Below are 17,972 nucleotides of genomic sequence, written 5' to 3' on the forward strand. Positions count from 1 at the left end.
TGGGGACCCAAGATATTGGTGGGACTTATTTCCATCAACTAAGAAACATTAGTTTTTGTCATGTGGTTGCTCTTTGCTCGTACTCTTTCGTCTATTGATACTCCAAAGATTCATTAAATATGAACTTTTCGTGATTGGACCTCTTTTCCTTTTTCTTTTGAAGATAATGGTTGTCTGTATTAATCTTAAACCATAATACTCTGATCCAGATATTGAAGTCATTAGAGACTAAATACCACTAATAAAAGAATCTTTACACAAATAGGTGTCAGTCTGTTTACTTTTTCTAGCTGATATGCATAAATTATACAATAATTATATACGGTTATACATATATATTATATATTTGTCGACTATTTTTAATTTAAACGGTTTGATGTGTAGTTATTTAGGTTAATTCTTGTTTTTTTAATTAGCTATTGTGGACCTTTTCTTGAAGCGAACCTTGTTTCAATAACCAAGTTTTCCTGTAAAGTGATAGAAAAGCCTTTATAAAGAATTATAATGCTTTGGGCAAACGACAAAATAACTTGACCCTACCAATACCATGTTGTATGTGAGCAAATTTTTCAGAGATTGAAAAGGAGATTAGGTTTAAAAACTAGCAATTTGTTAACAATATTGAAGCTTGTTGACCAAAAAGGCAATCAATTTACGTACTGATGGAATTGTGAATCAGATATACTAATTGGGCGTTTGGACATAAAAATTGTAAAATTTCCGGAAAAAAATCAAGTGAAAATAATATTTGAAAATTAGAGTTGCGTTTGGACATGAATATAATTTGGGGTTGTTTTTAATTTTTTGTGAGTGATCTGAAGTGAAAATTTTGAAAAATAGCCTTTTGGAGTTTTTAAAATTTTCAAAAAAATCTGAAATTCATCTTCAAGTGAAAATCAAAAATTTCATGGCCAAACATTAATTTCGAAAAAAAAATAAAAAAATAGAAAAAGGGAATCTTTTTTTATACCCAAACGGGACCTAGGATCCCAAATCTTGTTACAACTTTAAGGAGCTCGAGAAAGTTGAGTCCAACCAGAATTCATTGTCTTTATGCAATTAAAATTAGGTTAAAACTTATACTTAAACCTTAAAAATTTGTTACATTTCTTATGAAATAAAAATAATTTAGTAAAACATGAAAAGCAATTTAGTAAAACATGAATAAGAAATTGAGATAGAGAGAAGTAAGAGATTTCTTCTTCAATTTTGTATATTTTTTTATTTATTACAAGGCCTTTATATATGCATGAAAAGTGAAAAAATATGTCATTGAATATGTCATTAACCATTTGAGAGGGAGATCATATAGAAAGATCATGGAGTTACAATCGTAACTCCATAAGTATTAGAGTAGTGTGAGTTACAAAGATAATGGAGAAGAGTAGACATCCACCATATTTTAATTTTTCTTATAACACTCCCCCTTGGATGTCCATAGATAATATGCCTCGTTAAAACCTTATTAGGAAAAAACCCTATGGGAAAAAAATCCTAGTGAAGGAAAAAGAGTACACATGTTTAGAAATACGCTTTTTGGTTGCCTCGTTTAAAACCTTGCAAGGAAAATCCAGTGGGACAAATCCTTGTAAGAGAAAAAGAGTACAACGCGTATTAACTCCCCCTGATGAGAGCATCAATTCACATCCTTGAACCTTCGCATCCCAATCTTGTACACTAATTTCTTGAAGGGTGACGTCGGTAGAGATTTGGTGAACAAATAGTCATATTATCACTTGAACGAATTTGTTGCATATTGATATCACCATTCTTTTGAAGATCATATGTGAAAAATAACTTTGGTGAAATGTGTTTTGTCCTATCTCCTTTTATGAATCCTCCCTTCAATTGGGTTATGCATGTTGCATTGTCTTCATACAAAATTATGGGTAGTTTATCACACTTCAAACCACATTTGTCTCGAATAAGATGTATTATAGACCTCAACCATACACATTCTTGACTTGCTTCATGAATAGCAATTATCTCAGCATGATTAGATGAAGTAGTCACGATTGATTGCTTAGTCGATCACCAAGATATGGCAGTGCCTCCACATATAAACACATAACCTGTTTGAGATCGAGCCTTGAGTGGGTCAGATAAATACTTGGTATCGGCATAACTAACAAGATCGAGATTTCAATCATTGCCATCAAATAAGCCCATATCGGTAATCCCTTTTAGATACCGCAATATGTATTTGATTCCATTTCAATGTCTCCTTGTAGAAGCAGAGCTATATCTTGCTAAGAAATTAACTGAAAAAGTTATGCCAGGCCCCGTAGTGTTAGCAAGATACATTAGTGCACCAATTGCACTAAGATATAGTACTTCAGGACCAAGAAACTTTTCATTATTTTCATGAGATCGGAATTGATCTTTATTTATATCGAGTGATCTCACAACCATTGGGAATACTCAATGGATGTGCTTTATCCATGTAGAATTGCTTTAAAATCTTTTCAGTGTATGATGATTGATGGACAAAAATTATATCTTTCATATACTCAATTTGTAGACCAAGACAAAATTTTATCATTCCAAGATCTTTCATTTCAAATTCTTTTTTAAACAGTCTACTGCTTTAGGAAGCTCCCCATGAGTTCCAATGATATCTTAATCATCAACATACACGGCGATTATAACAAATTCAGATCCAGATATTTTTATAAAGACACAAAGATAAATTGAATTATTCTTGTACCATTCTTTCAACAGGTCCTCACTCAGGCGATTATACCACATGCGCCCTGATTGTTTCAATCAGTATAAGAATTTTTGAAGCTTTATTTAATAAATTTCTTGGAGACCTTAATATACTTCAAAACAATTTAAATCCTTCAATGATTTTCATTATACGCATATCAAGTTTTTTTATGTATTACCAAATTAAAACCTGAAATAACTACATCCACCACAGGAGAACGTGTCTCTATATAATCAATGCCAGAATATTTATAAATCTTCTTGTGTCACAAGTCGTCTTTATGTCTATCGACTTGACCTTTTTCGCACAAGAATACATTTATACCACCACTGGCTTTATACTTTCAGATGTTAGGACTATCCGTCCAACTTCACATATTTTAGGTAAAATCAATCTTGATTGCTGGCCAATCATTTATCTGTCTATATTCCATGACAGATTTGAGTTCAAGATCCTCGTCAATATTAATAATATTGAGCACTATATTATATTAACAACATCGTCGACGATCATTTTATATCAGTTCCATTATTACCCAATAAAGACATAACTTATTGAGATCTCTTTATCTCATTATTTTCAGGTACCCGGGCCTCTCCCATAAGGTCTTATGAAGTGTTATGTCGTGGTGCTCTTCTAGAACTCTTGCCTCCTTATTATGACCATCTTGAACATTTGCTACTCTCCTTTTTCAAGGAGTTTTATCTCTGGAACCGATTAGTCTATTATGCTTTATGTGTGTCATAAAATCTGTCCACCGGGGACGTTATTCTATTTAGAGCATTAGGAGCTGAAATATAACATTTAGCTTTGGGTCAGCAAATGCGTCTGGCAATAATTTGCAAATGAATTATCACTTGAACTTCAAGTTCATATTCTATTGTACGAGGATCTATATGTATTCATAATAATTCATTTCACGTATCAATTTCTCAGCTGTCCATTTTCTCCCCCTAATGTTGGGATCACTAACACATTTACCAACCTTCTTTGGAAACTCATTTTTATGCATTGTGGTGGCATAATTAAATCATATAGCACATCCATATTTATAGATAGAAATTATTTGGTTCCTGACCCTAAACCGATTGTGATAGGGAGAACTGTTCATAACTTGGCTAGATGCGTACAAATGCTGCTGTATATTAAATAATATATCTCATACCAAATTTCGTTTTAGGAGTTTTGTTCTCATAATCAATGGTTTAGCTATAATTGGAGGTAAACAATTTTTGCCAAATAAACTTGGATTTAAACCAGTATTATCAAGATAAATCATCATAATTTATATTTTAAAACTTTGCACTAATAGTTTGAGCAAGTAACTTTGCAAAACTCAAACTACAAGTTGAACAAATGCACATGTGACCATAGAATAAATGCATCTATTAAAATCATATAATAATAATAAAAGGTCTACATGACAGGTGACTGAGCCCATATATTTATCACATTTTATTTGCTCCAGAAATCAAGGGATTCAAGGAGCAAATCAAGTGGGACAAGTTTCATGCTTTTTATGAAAAATACATTATTTTTCTTTAGTTATTATTATTATTATTATCAATATGGTGCATTAGGACTCAAACCAAATGTTTTACCCATATAAGGCATCTTAGGCCATAATGAGTTGGAACTCGAGCTCAACTCTTATTATCATGGTGCATCGGAACTCACACACCCGATATTTTATTCTCACAATGCAGTGGACTTGAATTTACCTCTTTACTCTCAATCAAGGCATAATAGGCTAAACAATATTGAGATTCACTCTCAAGCCTTAATTTTAATCACATGCCAAGAAAGTTGTATACAACTAATTTGCAACTTAGCAAATCAAATTTGCCTTCCTAAATAAATATATAAACCTCAAATCTGCGTAAAGCTTTATCAATTATTTATAGCATCTAGTGAAATTATCTAGAGAAATAGAAGTTATTAAATAATAAACATTAGCAATTTAAATTTGGGTAGAAGCAAAATTTAAAAAATACTTCACAATATCAGTAATGATAGCAAAAGTAATATAAAATTTATCTCACAAAACTATTTTACTCTTGAAAACATAAAATTTTGTTTTGAACACTCTTGAGTATCTAGAAAGTGAAACTATTACTTTAACATTTCAATGGAAAGTGATAACTAGTCTTACGTTTCTTAAAGAAATATTCAGGTCTTGAAGAAATATATAATAGTTTAATTGTATAATTTAAAATGATGATAACTCCAACAAATTCATCTATTAAAATTATCTGATTTATATCAATCATAATATCAATCATAATGAATGATAACATATCATTTCCAAATTAATCAAGTTTCTATACTAGTGTAGTATTCAACTACCAAAAATTGACGATAATCAAAACGCTGGAAGTGGTTATAAATACATTTTAGATATTCAAATGTAGTTCATCATATTAAACCGAATACAACACCCAAAAATACGTAAATATGCACACCATTGAAAATAACAAAGTGACAGAATTAAATCTGACTTCTAAGGAGTAAGGAATATAAAATTTGACCTGTACAAATGGATAAACTCCTACCATTATGAAGAAAGATTAAAATAAAATTACCTAATAGACAAAAGGTTATGAGAAGGCTGAAGCCTTAGATGTTAACGAGTACCTACCATATTGAATTTATGAAAAAGATGAAATAGGCAGTTCGTGCTAATAACGTGTTATGAAATAAAAATAATTTAGTAAAACATGAACAAAAAATTGAGATAGAGAAAAAGAAGAGATTTTCTTTTTCAATTGTGTATATTTTCTTATCTATTACAAGGCATTTATATAGGCATGAAAAGTGAAAAAATATGTCATTGAATATTTGAGAGGAAAATCACGGAGTTACAATCATAACTCCATAAGTATTAGAGTTGTGTGAATTATGGAGATAATGAAGAACAGTAGACATCCACCATATTTTAATTTTTCTTATAAAAACATTCAACTTTTCTTGGTTGGTTTCGTACTTAAGACCAGGCTAGTTAGGTGTCAGGTCAGTGGAAAGGGTAAATGAGGAGTATCTGGCATACATTGACTGTTTTTGATACTTATAAGCCAATGCTTTGACTACCAGAAACTAACTGCCAGTTTAAAGATGGAAAGCAAATGTTATGAGACAGGACCTATTGATAAGGGGATGGTACCTAATCAGGTGAAGTAGTTTTGTAGCAAGCCTACCAACCAAGTCAACTCATAATTTTATTTGATAACCCAAGAAACACCAAAAGTTAATATATCTCTCTCTCACAATCAGACTGCAGAATTGTAATATTAATGCAAATCAGCTCCAAGCTGATCTAGTATCTGCACCAGCTATTCTAGATAAAATTCCACCCTATATAGAAAGATGAAAGGACAAGAAAGGAGTTGATTAAAAGATGCCAGAAATCAAATTTCAAACATTACACCGTAATTGCAACAAAAAATGATGAACGTTTCATTTCCGAATATACTGAGTGTCATAACATGACTTTAGAAGAAAGCCAGTGAGAGGACATTTTAACTATTTCCTGTACATAATTTCTGAAATATTCACAACATGAATAGAAAAATAATATCCTTTAGTCAGAGGCTGCAAGCAAAAACATGACGCAGGAAGAGATAGCAAGAAGGAACCATGAGAGAAAAGACAAAGCCACTGAAATTTGAAACAAGTCGCAGGATAGTTTATTCTCAACTTTGCAGATATTTGTATCTTTCACAAACAAAACCACCACGCCAGCTGATGAGCAGGCAGCCGCGAGGGATAGAGTGGCTGTCACCTACATTATGACACGACCACAATCAGAAATTTCATCAAGGAGATTCAAAAGTACAATTTTCCTCGAAGGGAATTCAATTGAACCCCCTTCAGTAAACATGGCTTTGCCACTAACTACAATATGAATGCTAAATCAGTCTTGAACTGACACACATAAAAAAGGAACAATTTGATAGTGTCACCTTACACAAAAGGAGAAAGACAACGAGAATTTTGCCTGCTCACAGCCTGACTATTAAGCAGAAATTAATTTTTACAACATTACTCAGCGACAGGCAGGTGAGACATTGGAGGATCAATTCACCAGAGAAACAATGAAATCTTTGAAAAGAAGTTAATTTTCTGCATTGTTTGCCATGATTTCGTTTCTCTTTGTTTTGGGAACTTTCAGCAGTTGGGGCGCTACATTTACTGAACTAGTCATAAAAATAGCAGTTATAGTTACGAATTAGTTAAAATATTACGTGGAGAGTCATTGTTTACAAGATTAAAATTATAAAACTAGAGCTGCACCACAAACTTGAGCACATACTTAATTAGCAAGTCAACACTATATTAGCTTTTTCTAAAGGGTAACCATGGCACTCGGCACTCGCTATATGGACAATAAAAGAGTGTATGAGCAAAATTTGGCACAGGTCAGGGTGCCTATCTTTGGCTTGAGGTCTAGTTTTCCTTGAATGAATGGAATATTTGGATACACCGACCCCATACTAATATCATGTATTATACTTTTATCTCCAGTATAATCTCAAAGTTTCACCTATTTTCCAATTCATTCTAATATTAAGCATGCATGCCTAGTTGAATATTAACTTCAAAACATAAAACGCATTCGAACTACCATGTGTAAATATCGCAATCGTGTGACAATCGCTTCCTGAAAATACTTCCAATCTTCCTAGCTTCTACATTCGGGACAGAGTAGGCAGTACTAACTCAAGCTCATCCTGAAAACGTTTGACTTTGGGGTAGCAAACATAAACCCTGATGTATGGCTTTTTATTCTTCTTTATCTTCTTTTTTTTGGTATGGGCGGAGGGATGTACTCGTGCACAAAGCACGTCAGAACATCCAAAAGTGCATATCAACATTAGCATCTTATTACTGAGTTACATACAAATTCATGGTATAAGACACCTTCAGAACAAAAGAATATCTGTAGGTTGTGCAATGGAAAGTGGTCGTCATATAAACCACTTGATGCAGTTCCATATCAAGTAAAGAAGATAGTGCGAAATACATGGATCACTTGGCTTCGGCATGCTTGATGGAAATGGACATAACATGATCTTAGCAGAACCTAATAATCCTTTAAATAAACATATACTAGGTCTTTCTCATTCTATAAATTACATATGAAATACATAAATAAGCATACTCTTGGACTCTTGGTCTTTCTCGTCCCATATGCAGACTCTAGATATCTTTCCACTCAACTTGTATCATGTAAAATTTTAAAGATTAGAAGCTGCAAAATTTAGCTACCCAACAAAATGTATTTCATGTAAATCTTAACCCTTTTATTTTCTGTGCTGTCCTATGAGTTAGGATGTGGCGGAAAGTAAAATAGCTACTTTTCAGTATGTAGTAGCAGAATAGCATATTTCTTTTTAAAGAGAAATTAAACTCTTTGTAAATGACACACGGTGCAGCCCCTCACTAGTTAGTTTGCTATCTGTTACCCTGGAACGTTTCTAGACTTTGGAAAACGACAGTAGTGATCTTGAAGTTAACATAGCTAAATAAATAGCCAATCTCTGTTTCTTCCATTTTCTTAACTTAGAAAGGGGTTCTAAGTTTTGACGGAGTTAGGACCTGTAAATTCTATCCTGGTAAACTCTTTTAAATTCTTTTTGGGGGTGAGGGAGAACCTTCTTACCTAAGTGAGAATGCTTGAAAATATGCATTTGAGAAGCAAATAATGTAGTCTAATTTGATCATGTTTTTGTTGGATTAGTAACTCTTCACAGGTAAGCATTGATGCATGACAAAGAAGACAAAATGGAGAAGATTACCCAATCACCAACCACGAACAAGCTCACAAAGACATGATTCCGCAGATCTCTCTTCAATCTTAAAGCATGGATATCCAAGCAGGCAAGAGCAAAGCTCCACAATACTTGCAACCCCATTGATGCTATTAAATAACTGAACCAGGAAAATCAGGCATTTAGAGCATGAGCCATAATTGAGTCATTGAACACTACAAGGAATAGTATTACGAAAGGAAGAACAATGCATTTAAGTTAGCAAGAATTCTGAAGGTAAGCTTCATTTTATAGTCTAAAGAAAGCAGTCTTGAGCTGGAGAATCAACTCCTTGTTTTAGCAGAACCTACAGTTAGTGCAAAGTAGAGAGAAACAATAGGAAGGTAATAAAACAACAACAACAACAACAACAACAACAACAGACCCAGTGTAATTCCACAAGTGGGGTCTGGGGAGCGTATTGTGTACGCATACCTTACCCCTACCTTCAAGAAGGCAGAGGTTGTTTCCGGTAGACCCTCGACTTAGGAGAAGGTAATAAAAGCAATACTAAAAAGATAGTGGACTCAACACTGATACTTCAAAGGAAACTACTTAATGTTGGGTCACTATGTTTGTCTCTAAGAACAAGATAGCAAGTATCCACTCCTTTCCTTTAAATGGAATACGAATTAGAAAGAAGGAAGCAGAATTAACTTATTAACCAAGCATAAGTTAATTGCCAAAATATGGTCCAGCGGATGGAAATACATATTTAAGAAGGCCAAATTGATCTACAGGCAAATATTATCATGAAGTATGACAGCATATTTGCTCAATCCCAGATTCAATCAGAGTTGCCAAAACTGGGAAGAACATGTGTTTTTCCAAGATTTGGAAAGCAAAACTAAAGCTTCACTGTCCTTTTTTCTAGTGATTTACTACCTTATCTGCAAACTTGTAGAATTCTTATGCACTACAAATTCTAGAGAGGACAAGTACTGGAGGATAAAACTTTACTTTCAACAACCAAAAGAGGAAATTAAATAAAAGAACTGTGGCTATAAAAGTAGGTTCTTTTTTACTGACTGAGAATGAACAAGCAGAATTACATAGAAGAGCTAATGTGCTACAGAAATAATGTCTCCTAGCTCAGATATCTAAACATGAGTCTGATACTAGTAAGACAAGCTTTCTTTTGAACTTGTATTCCATATATACAGCACATATACTCTATTTGACATATAAACCGTTTGCCCAGATTATTAAAAGATATAATTAAAAAGAAAAGATCAAGAAGAAGAGAGTGAAATACCAAAAGGCAGTGGAGCTGGAGAAACCAGAAGCAGAGGCCATAACTGCAATAGAAGCAGAAGCAAATAAACATTGACCCATCCTCAATATTAGCCCACTCACCTTCCCTGGACTCCCAAACACCTCCTTCATCGAAAGAATCTAACACTGAATTTTTACAGAGAGAAGATGGGGAATGTTTAAAAACATTCCCATAAGATGCTGTTCCTGCAGATTTGACAACAAGATAGATAGAGAGAGAGAGAGAAAACAATTTTTCTTTTGGAAAAAGAGAGATGAAATTGGTGTTTGAATTTTCTATTAGCGTTTGATTAGGAAAACTGGAATGCTGACAATAGTAAAGTCAAGATAGGAGGGATTGTTCTTCTCAATCTCCACTTGTAGAATGACTTTTCCCATCTTTATACCTAATCAATTTTCTAACAAAAACAGAGTAATCAAACAATAATTTACCCCATATTGAAAAGGAAATATATATTTTTAAGTTGGTTAATGAATAGGAAAAGAGGAGGTTATTTGGAAAAGCAAGAATGATGTGAGATGTGATGTCTGGTGAAGCTAATCAAAGTTTCAACGAACCCACTTATAGGGAAATCATTTCTTTAAATCATACCAAAGCTCCCTTATCGTCTACTGGAAACCCAATCTCTTCTAAAAGTTGAACATAAACTACTTTAACAAACGGAGAAAATTAGGAAAGTACGATTATAACAAGACAAATTCCCATAAACAGGACTCGGAGATAAACAGGACGAACAAAAGACCTGATAAAAAAAAAGTAAAAAATTACCATAATGATAAGGACTCGGAGAATATTATAAAAATGGTCCTTTATCTTTGAGTTAGGTCTAAAATAATCCCTTAAATATACCCTCGAGTAGTTTTAGTCCATTATTCGATCAACTATACAATAAACATTGGATTGTTATTTAATCGAAACTATGAAAAGAAAACATTTAACGGGAACTCGCATACGGAGTTATAATTTTTGCAATTTCTTTTTTGTCTATTTCTGGAATCTTGTGCAAATATCATAATAACACAAAAATATGAAAAATACATTAAATTAAATTCAAGAAATTGAAAAGGATTAAAGAAGATCATAGAAAAAGAAAATCTTGCATGCTTATAAACGTATAAATAATGTAGTAATATTAAAGTTATCAAGAGATAAAAATTAGCTATAACATCTTAACCTTCGAATAACTAAAATAAAAAAAAAATACTGTCAAACTAAATATTCTGCCTTCCTAAACTTAAATAATCAATAAATATTATCAGTGCTATAATTTAAAATTACCCCTTCATGAATAAATATAAAATCACTTTCAATTAGTAAATTCGTCAATTTTCGCAATAATAGCTTGAGCCACGGTAAAATTAACCGCATTTTATATACTTTTGAGAGACTAAACATGAAGACCCAATAGTAAGTGAATATAAATATCGGCTATAAATTTTCAGAAAAAATATTTAAATAGTATTTACCCTCAAGATGTTCTCAATTATAAAATATAAAATATCATGGCTCATTATTTGAGTTAATCTCGATCTTTCATTTTCATATTGATAAAGAGAACTTTGTATCAGTCATGCGTTAAAACAATTTGACTGTCAATAGTGCTAATTAAAAAATTTAACCCATAATTTGTGCAGGAATCGCTGGGCGAACCTGAACGTGTGATTAGATCGCACGATCAGACACTTGCAAAGTAAGCGTCACAAAACAAAATCCTACACCCAGGATGTTTTAAATTACTGCCTGTAATTATTTTGAAACAACCATATTTTCTTTCGTCTAGGGAAATCCCAAAAAAAAGTTAATAAGTAACTGTAAAGAGTGAATCTTGTCTTTCCAGTTGAGCAATTTTACCGAAAAGAACCGCCTCGCTCTCTTGACTCTTGGAAAAATGTCTTAAACCCTCATAAAAAAGAAAAAACCCTAAAACGCTAAATCTCTCTACCAAAACCCTTACAGAAATGGCGCTCTCTAACGTTATCAGAAGGACAGCTTCGCTGGTTGTACCCCTTGCAGCTCGATCCATACGAAGAAGTCAGAGTTACCACCACTCTGCTCTCTTCTCCGCCGTCATGAACCGCCGTGCCGTGCATCGGAACTTGTTCCCAAGCTCAGTTCCATCTACTCTGCATCACTATTCTACCCAGCGATCAAGCTCTGATGAGTCGCTCCTCAAAGTGATTCAGTCTGAAATCCAATTTGCCGAGGAGTCCGATGAACAAAACAAGGTTTCATTCTCCCTCATTTTTTTTTTTCACTTCCCCCATTTATCAATTTCCACCCTAAAAATTATTAATTTACTGCGGGTGAGAAGACGTCAAAGCTTTTTGAGTTCTAGTTTACTGTTTCTGTGAATTACTACGTTATGATCCTACTTTTTAAGGAAATAACAACAGAAATGCGACCAACTTAACTGTAATTTTGATTCGTTCGTCAACCAACAGCAACTTTCATTACTACTAATAACCTCATTCAAATGGTAATTACAGTCAAACTCTGCAACTGATCAGTTTAAGGAGGAACTGAGGAATAGAAGAAGAACTAAAAAGAGAGGAAGAGATTTAAGAAGGAGAAGGAATAGAGTTTAGAGAGTAAAAACAGAAGAGAGAAAGAACGCAGGGAGTCTAGAAATAATGGACGAAATTATAATTTTCAGATTCCATAGTCTGTCTCTCATGTTCCATTCTTTGCAGTATATATAGATGAGTTAATTGCAGGGTTGCTATGCTCAAAAGTGTGAGTACCCAACGACTTACTGTTAGGCTGAGAAGATGTTAAGATTGTGAGTTTTTAGATTAGTCTTCCTGTTTATTGCTACTACCCTATTTAGTTTGTGATAGGCTGCTACCTCTTTCATGAATCTTGTAATATTTCCCCCCTAGTTCTTTAGTTTTTGCTTTGGGCTGTCCTGTAGGGTTTGAGGAGAAAGGGGAACTTAATAATAAAGGTAAAATCTTGACTTGTTTTATGGTACCTTGTTTTGTTCGTAATGACAACGGCGTAAAGCATGAACTGTAAGTTTCTTCGCCTGATATTCAGTTTCATCTAAGGATTGTGTGATAGAACGATTTCAGAAGCTTGATTAAAATCTCAGGTTAACTGCTGTTGTAATTTGAGGGACACTGTGAAATCTCGGATCATTTCATCTTATTTTCCTTCACTAGAAGGCAAACGATTTGTATTTGCAGTAGTGACAATTCTAGATCTGCTTTGGATGCTATATTTGATCTTGGAATGTTCTCTGTCTCAAGTTCCAGCATTAGATTATATTCTGTTTCCTGTTTGAGTCTACTTGGGAATTATGATCATCTTGCTTGATATTTTTAGGCTGATGAGGTGCCTGAGGGTTTCCCCTTTAAGCTTGAAGACCATCCCGGACAGCAGACTATATCCTTGACTAAAGAGTATCACGGTGAAAGTATAAATGTTGAAGTTCATATGCCTGATCTTGTTACTGGTGACGACGATGAGGATGGCAATGACAATGATGATGCTGAAAGGCCCGCTCAATCTCAACTTCCCCTTGTTGTTAGAGTGTCTAAGAGGAATGGTCCATGTTTGGAGTTTGGTTGCACAGCGTATCCTGATGAGGTTGTAATTGACCATCTAGCTATTAAAGACCCTGATGCAGCTGATGAACAGATTGCTTATGAAGGACCTGAATTCTCGTAAGTATTGGTGCTGTAAACGAGCACAAAATTTTATTCAACTTTCCTTCATCTATATTTGGGCTAGACATGAATTTTCTTTTCGCCTAGGCCTTTGGTACTAATTGAAACACTTAAACTGTTTTTCATCAGGGATTTGGATGAGAACCTCCAGAAAGCATTTCACAAGTATTTGGAGATCAGGGGAATCAAGCCCAGCACAACAAACTTCTTGCACGAGTACATGATCAAAAAGGACAGCAGAGAATACTTGATGTGGATCAAGAATGTGAAGAATTTCATTGAAGCATAGGTGCATATGCAGCAATTATCTTAGATATTCTTCTTATTTGGTTTGGCTGATGTTATTTTTGGCAAGCTATGTCAGTCATTGATCAAATTTGTGAACCATAAGAGAAATTCTTATTGAATTAGTGATAAACGTATGATAGCGTTCCTATATGAAATGGAGTATAGAAAATTTTCTACTCAAGAGAGTTGTTCTATTTGAGTTGTTGATGGACATATGAGAGGCCCCTTATACGAAATTTAAAAAAAATATAGGGAAAAGAGTTAAACATACCCATCTATTTAATAGAATATTTTTATTTTAATTGAAGAGAACAATATGTTGCAACAAATTATTTCAGTTAGTTCTTTTCTGTCTTTCTTTATTTTGTTCTATTGTGATTTCTTTATTTTCGTTATTTGTAGCGGAAATCTCTCTTTGTTATGTTATTTCCCCCGAAATGTTATGTCATTCTATCTATCTATTTTTTTTGAAATTTTTTGTTGTCTTTTTAATTTTTTGTTCTCGTGAAAGTAAGAGCAAAAACGAAAAAGAAAACGTACAAACATAGCTCTTTTAGCATAAATATGATAATCATTCATTGCAATTGCTTTTATTAAATGAACGCTTCAAATACATATAATAATTTTATTGGCCACTCATCATATATTAGTTGTTAACCACATCATGGTAACAAAAACATGATTTATTTTATTTTCATTCTCAACAACATGAGATGCATAAATAGGGAAACTCGGCCTGGCAATTGCAACATTTGAATTTTTTACATAATCCAAAGCAACCTGAAATTGTCCAAACAAATATATCAAAAAATTAAAATTTTTATCATAAAGACTCCTCATATAATAGAAGAAAACATGATGAGCCGATCCAAATCAACGAGAGAGTATGTATTTAGAAACCAAAATTTTGATTATAAAATAATTATACTTAGAAGACTTTCAATCATTTAGCGTATTTGTTTTTTAAAAAACTATCAGGACATTCTGACATCCAAATATCAAATTTAAACATTCTGAAATGTGAATGTGATTTTGAATAGTTAAATATATTCAACATCAATACATCATGTATACATTTAGTTATATATGCACATTTTGAGTTGAAAATATATTTTCTATTAATATGAGGACAATAATAATCAAAAAAGAAAAAAAGTAAAAAAATCCTTAAAACTAAGTTACCTGAAACAGACACACGAGTGCTACGACTTGCGGTAGACAGCTTTAATGACATTATCGGTGATGTTGCTTCTGGTGCATATGATAGTGTTGCTAGAGTTAATGGAGAAAAAAGAACAAAAAAGACAATAATGATGTAGCCCATAGAATTAGTTGATTTTGCCATCTTAAACAATGATATATTTTGCTTGTAAGTACTTTTTTCTCTATAGAAGTGCTTATAAGTGTTTAATAGCTTCTCCTTTTATAATAGAGATAGGACATGATTTTGAAGTTAGTAGTGTTGATTTTTTAGTAAGTAGTTACATCAATTATTAGCATGAAGCATAGGAGATTCAATCAAATTATAAAAATAATAAACAGACACATGTAATTTATTTTAAGATTCTATAAAATTGAAAATAAAATTATCAACCAGATAGATGTATGAATCAAATACTATATTTATATCCAAATAGTTATATTTTATCTTTTGTTTTTTGGAATTTGTTTGACATTTTTCATTTATTCCTTGTGCAGTTACTAAAAAATATTGGTAATTGAATAATGCTTTTGACTAAATTTGACTTTTCTTGCTTTTTCCTCTAGTTTGAAAAGTAATGTCCAATGTCACCTTAATAATTGATTAGATGACCATTAATATTACTTACTGGACCAATTACTCGTGCAGAGTAGTGAGCAAGATGCCATAGTTCAAATTTTAGCATCACACAATCATTATTATATCATTGCTATGCAGTTGGCCTTTCCCCATACTATATAAAAATAAATATAGACCTATTCAATTAGGACAAAGTCGTCCTTAATGTGTGAATATATATATATATATATATATATATATATATATATATATATATATATATATATATATATATATATATATATATATATATATATATATATGTGTGTGTGTGTGTGTGTGTGTGTGTGTGATGTTGTATATAATTAAATGAATCCTTTTTACTTATTTCGGATAGTGTTGTGATCAATTGATCACAGAGAAAAGAAATGGTAGGTACTTCGCTATTTCTAACTTAGAAATTGAAAATGTTGGAAAAGGAGGTCATTTACAAGGTGATTGTCCACTTACTAGAAGTTTTTCAAAATACCATAAACCTCCCTAATAGTATATAAATATTCGATAATTAACCAAGAAAAGGAAAAAAGAATTGAAAACTTTAGTATATTGATAAAAATTAAAGAGTTCTTACAAATAATTTACTAGTGCATTCAATCCTTCGTAGCTAACTATTGAAAATTTTTAAGTTTAAAATGTCATCAAGTTTATCACTGGTTCGGTATCACAACTGACAGATTAATTTTATGTTTGGTTATTAAACTTTACCCGCTATAACGATAAAATCCCAAAATTATTTATCTCTCATTATTGTAATTGAACTTTATCATTATCACATTAAAATTAATTTTTTTATGTCACATGAAAGTAACTGAATTTTACCCATTATAACAATTCACAAAATTTAAACTACTGTGAATCAACTTGTTCGGTTGATGTAATGACTCAATGCCTCCTTTTGAATATCTATGTACTGTTGCATGATTTAAGACTCCGTACAGGGTCATATTATATGTTTGAATTTGTGTGTTCGTTCGATTTGGTACCCGAGGGCCTTAGGACTGTTTTGGAACCATAAGTTGCATGTTTGGAATTGTAGATATTGTAGTACTGGTGCATTCATCGCAAATCGAGCAGCACTAGACATGACCACGAAGCATAGGGAGAAATGCTCATCGCGATTATGATGAAGAGGGTCATGAGCGCTTAAGGTTAAGGGTGCCAGATAGAGTCAGGGCATTTGTTCATCGCAAACATGGAGCTAGAGAAGCGAATGCAAGGTGTTAGCCCCACATGCATCACGAAGGTGAGGCTTCGATCGCAACCGCATAGAGTAGGCTACAACTACATCGCAATTGCATGACCTAGGGTCTCGATCGCATAGAAGGACATGTAGTTGTATAAATAGCTGAAGTTCGATTTCAACATCTATTTACACTAGCTTTGAAAATATTGAGCTTGTGCATGAGATCTGAAATGATGGAGTTTTGACCTGAGATTTAAGGCATGAGTTCCTTATACTTGACCCAATGTTACATGTGACTATTACGCAATTTGAATAGTTAAATCATGAGTTCTATGAGGCTAAAAATTGGGTATTTTAAACATAACTAAAAATGATAAATTGAGGATTTGGACTAGTGTTTGATATTAAAATTCTATTTCAACTATATATTTAAATTTCTTAACTTATGGGTAACAAATTTTTGAACTTAAATTTGAGATTTGCATAGTTCATCCGTGATCGGTCTTGGATTTGACTAAAAGTTTACTTTGACTTCGAAACTTCCTAAAATTAAGGGAATAGTTCTCCTAGATAGATTGAGGCTAACAGATATTGTTTGAGTGGGTTTTAGAGATTCAAGTAAAGAGAAGTTCATTTTCGAGACAAGTGATATGACGACCCGATATGTCGTTTTGAGTACTAGTAACTTTTTTTGTGTTCTGAGACCTCTCATAGTTTTATTTGATGATTTATGACTTGTGTGCATGATCCGTGTCGTTTTTCGGAAAGTATGTGTGAAATTTTAAAGAAAATGTGATTTTTGACTTAAAATGAGTCTTGAGTTGACCACGGTCAACATTTTTAGTAAACGACATAAGAATGGTATTTTGACAATTTCGGTAGGTCGTATAATATTTTTGGACTTGTACGCATGTTTCGTTGGGGTCCCGGGGTGACCCGAGAGAATTTCAGATCATTTTGTGAAAACTAGCAAAAGTTGAGTTTCAAGTTGAAAATTTTGAGTTTTGATGATAGATTCTTGATATATGATGTTATTTTGATGATTTAAGTTAGAGAGCGAGTTTGCATGACGTTAATACACTTGTGTGAATATTTGTATTGCAGTCCGAGGGGCTCAGGTGAGTTGCGGGTGAGTTTCGGAATGTTTTAGAATATTTGAGTATCAGTTGTTGTTGGTGGGAGCTTGCAGATCTCGAATTTGCAAGGTCCAGCTCATATTTT

General features: G+C 32.9%; 2 protein-coding genes across 2 annotated transcripts; one reads left to right on the top strand and one right to left on the bottom strand.

The window, feature by feature from the left end:
- Positions 1-6,139: 6,139 nt before the first annotated feature.
- On the bottom strand, positions 6,140-10,523 carry LOC104090763 (CASP-like protein 5B1). Its single transcript, XM_009595937.4, has 3 exons — positions 9,773-10,523; positions 8,506-8,638; positions 6,140-6,488 (listed from the first exon to the last, which is right to left on the bottom strand). Exons 1-3 carry the CDS (start codon positions 9,901-9,903, stop codon positions 6,288-6,290), a joined length of 465 nt encoding a protein of 154 aa, XP_009594232.1. The 5' UTR covers positions 9,904-10,523; the 3' UTR covers positions 6,140-6,287.
- A 1,017-nt stretch (positions 10,524-11,540) lies between these two features.
- LOC104090764 (uncharacterized protein At2g39795, mitochondrial-like) lies at positions 11,541-13,930 on the top strand. The gene is made up of 3 exons (XM_009595939.4): positions 11,541-12,018; positions 13,118-13,458; positions 13,591-13,930. The coding sequence occupies exons 1-3, from the start codon at positions 11,752-11,754 to the stop codon at positions 13,748-13,750; spliced, it is 768 nt and encodes a 255-aa protein (XP_009594234.1). The 5' UTR covers positions 11,541-11,751; the 3' UTR covers positions 13,751-13,930.
- Positions 13,931-17,972: the final 4,042 nt, after the last annotated feature.

This window comes from Nicotiana tomentosiformis, chromosome 3 (genome assembly GCF_000390325.3).
Source record: "Nicotiana tomentosiformis chromosome 3, ASM39032v3, whole genome shotgun sequence".
Classification (NCBI taxonomy): Eukaryota; Viridiplantae; Streptophyta; class Magnoliopsida; order Solanales; family Solanaceae; genus Nicotiana; species Nicotiana tomentosiformis.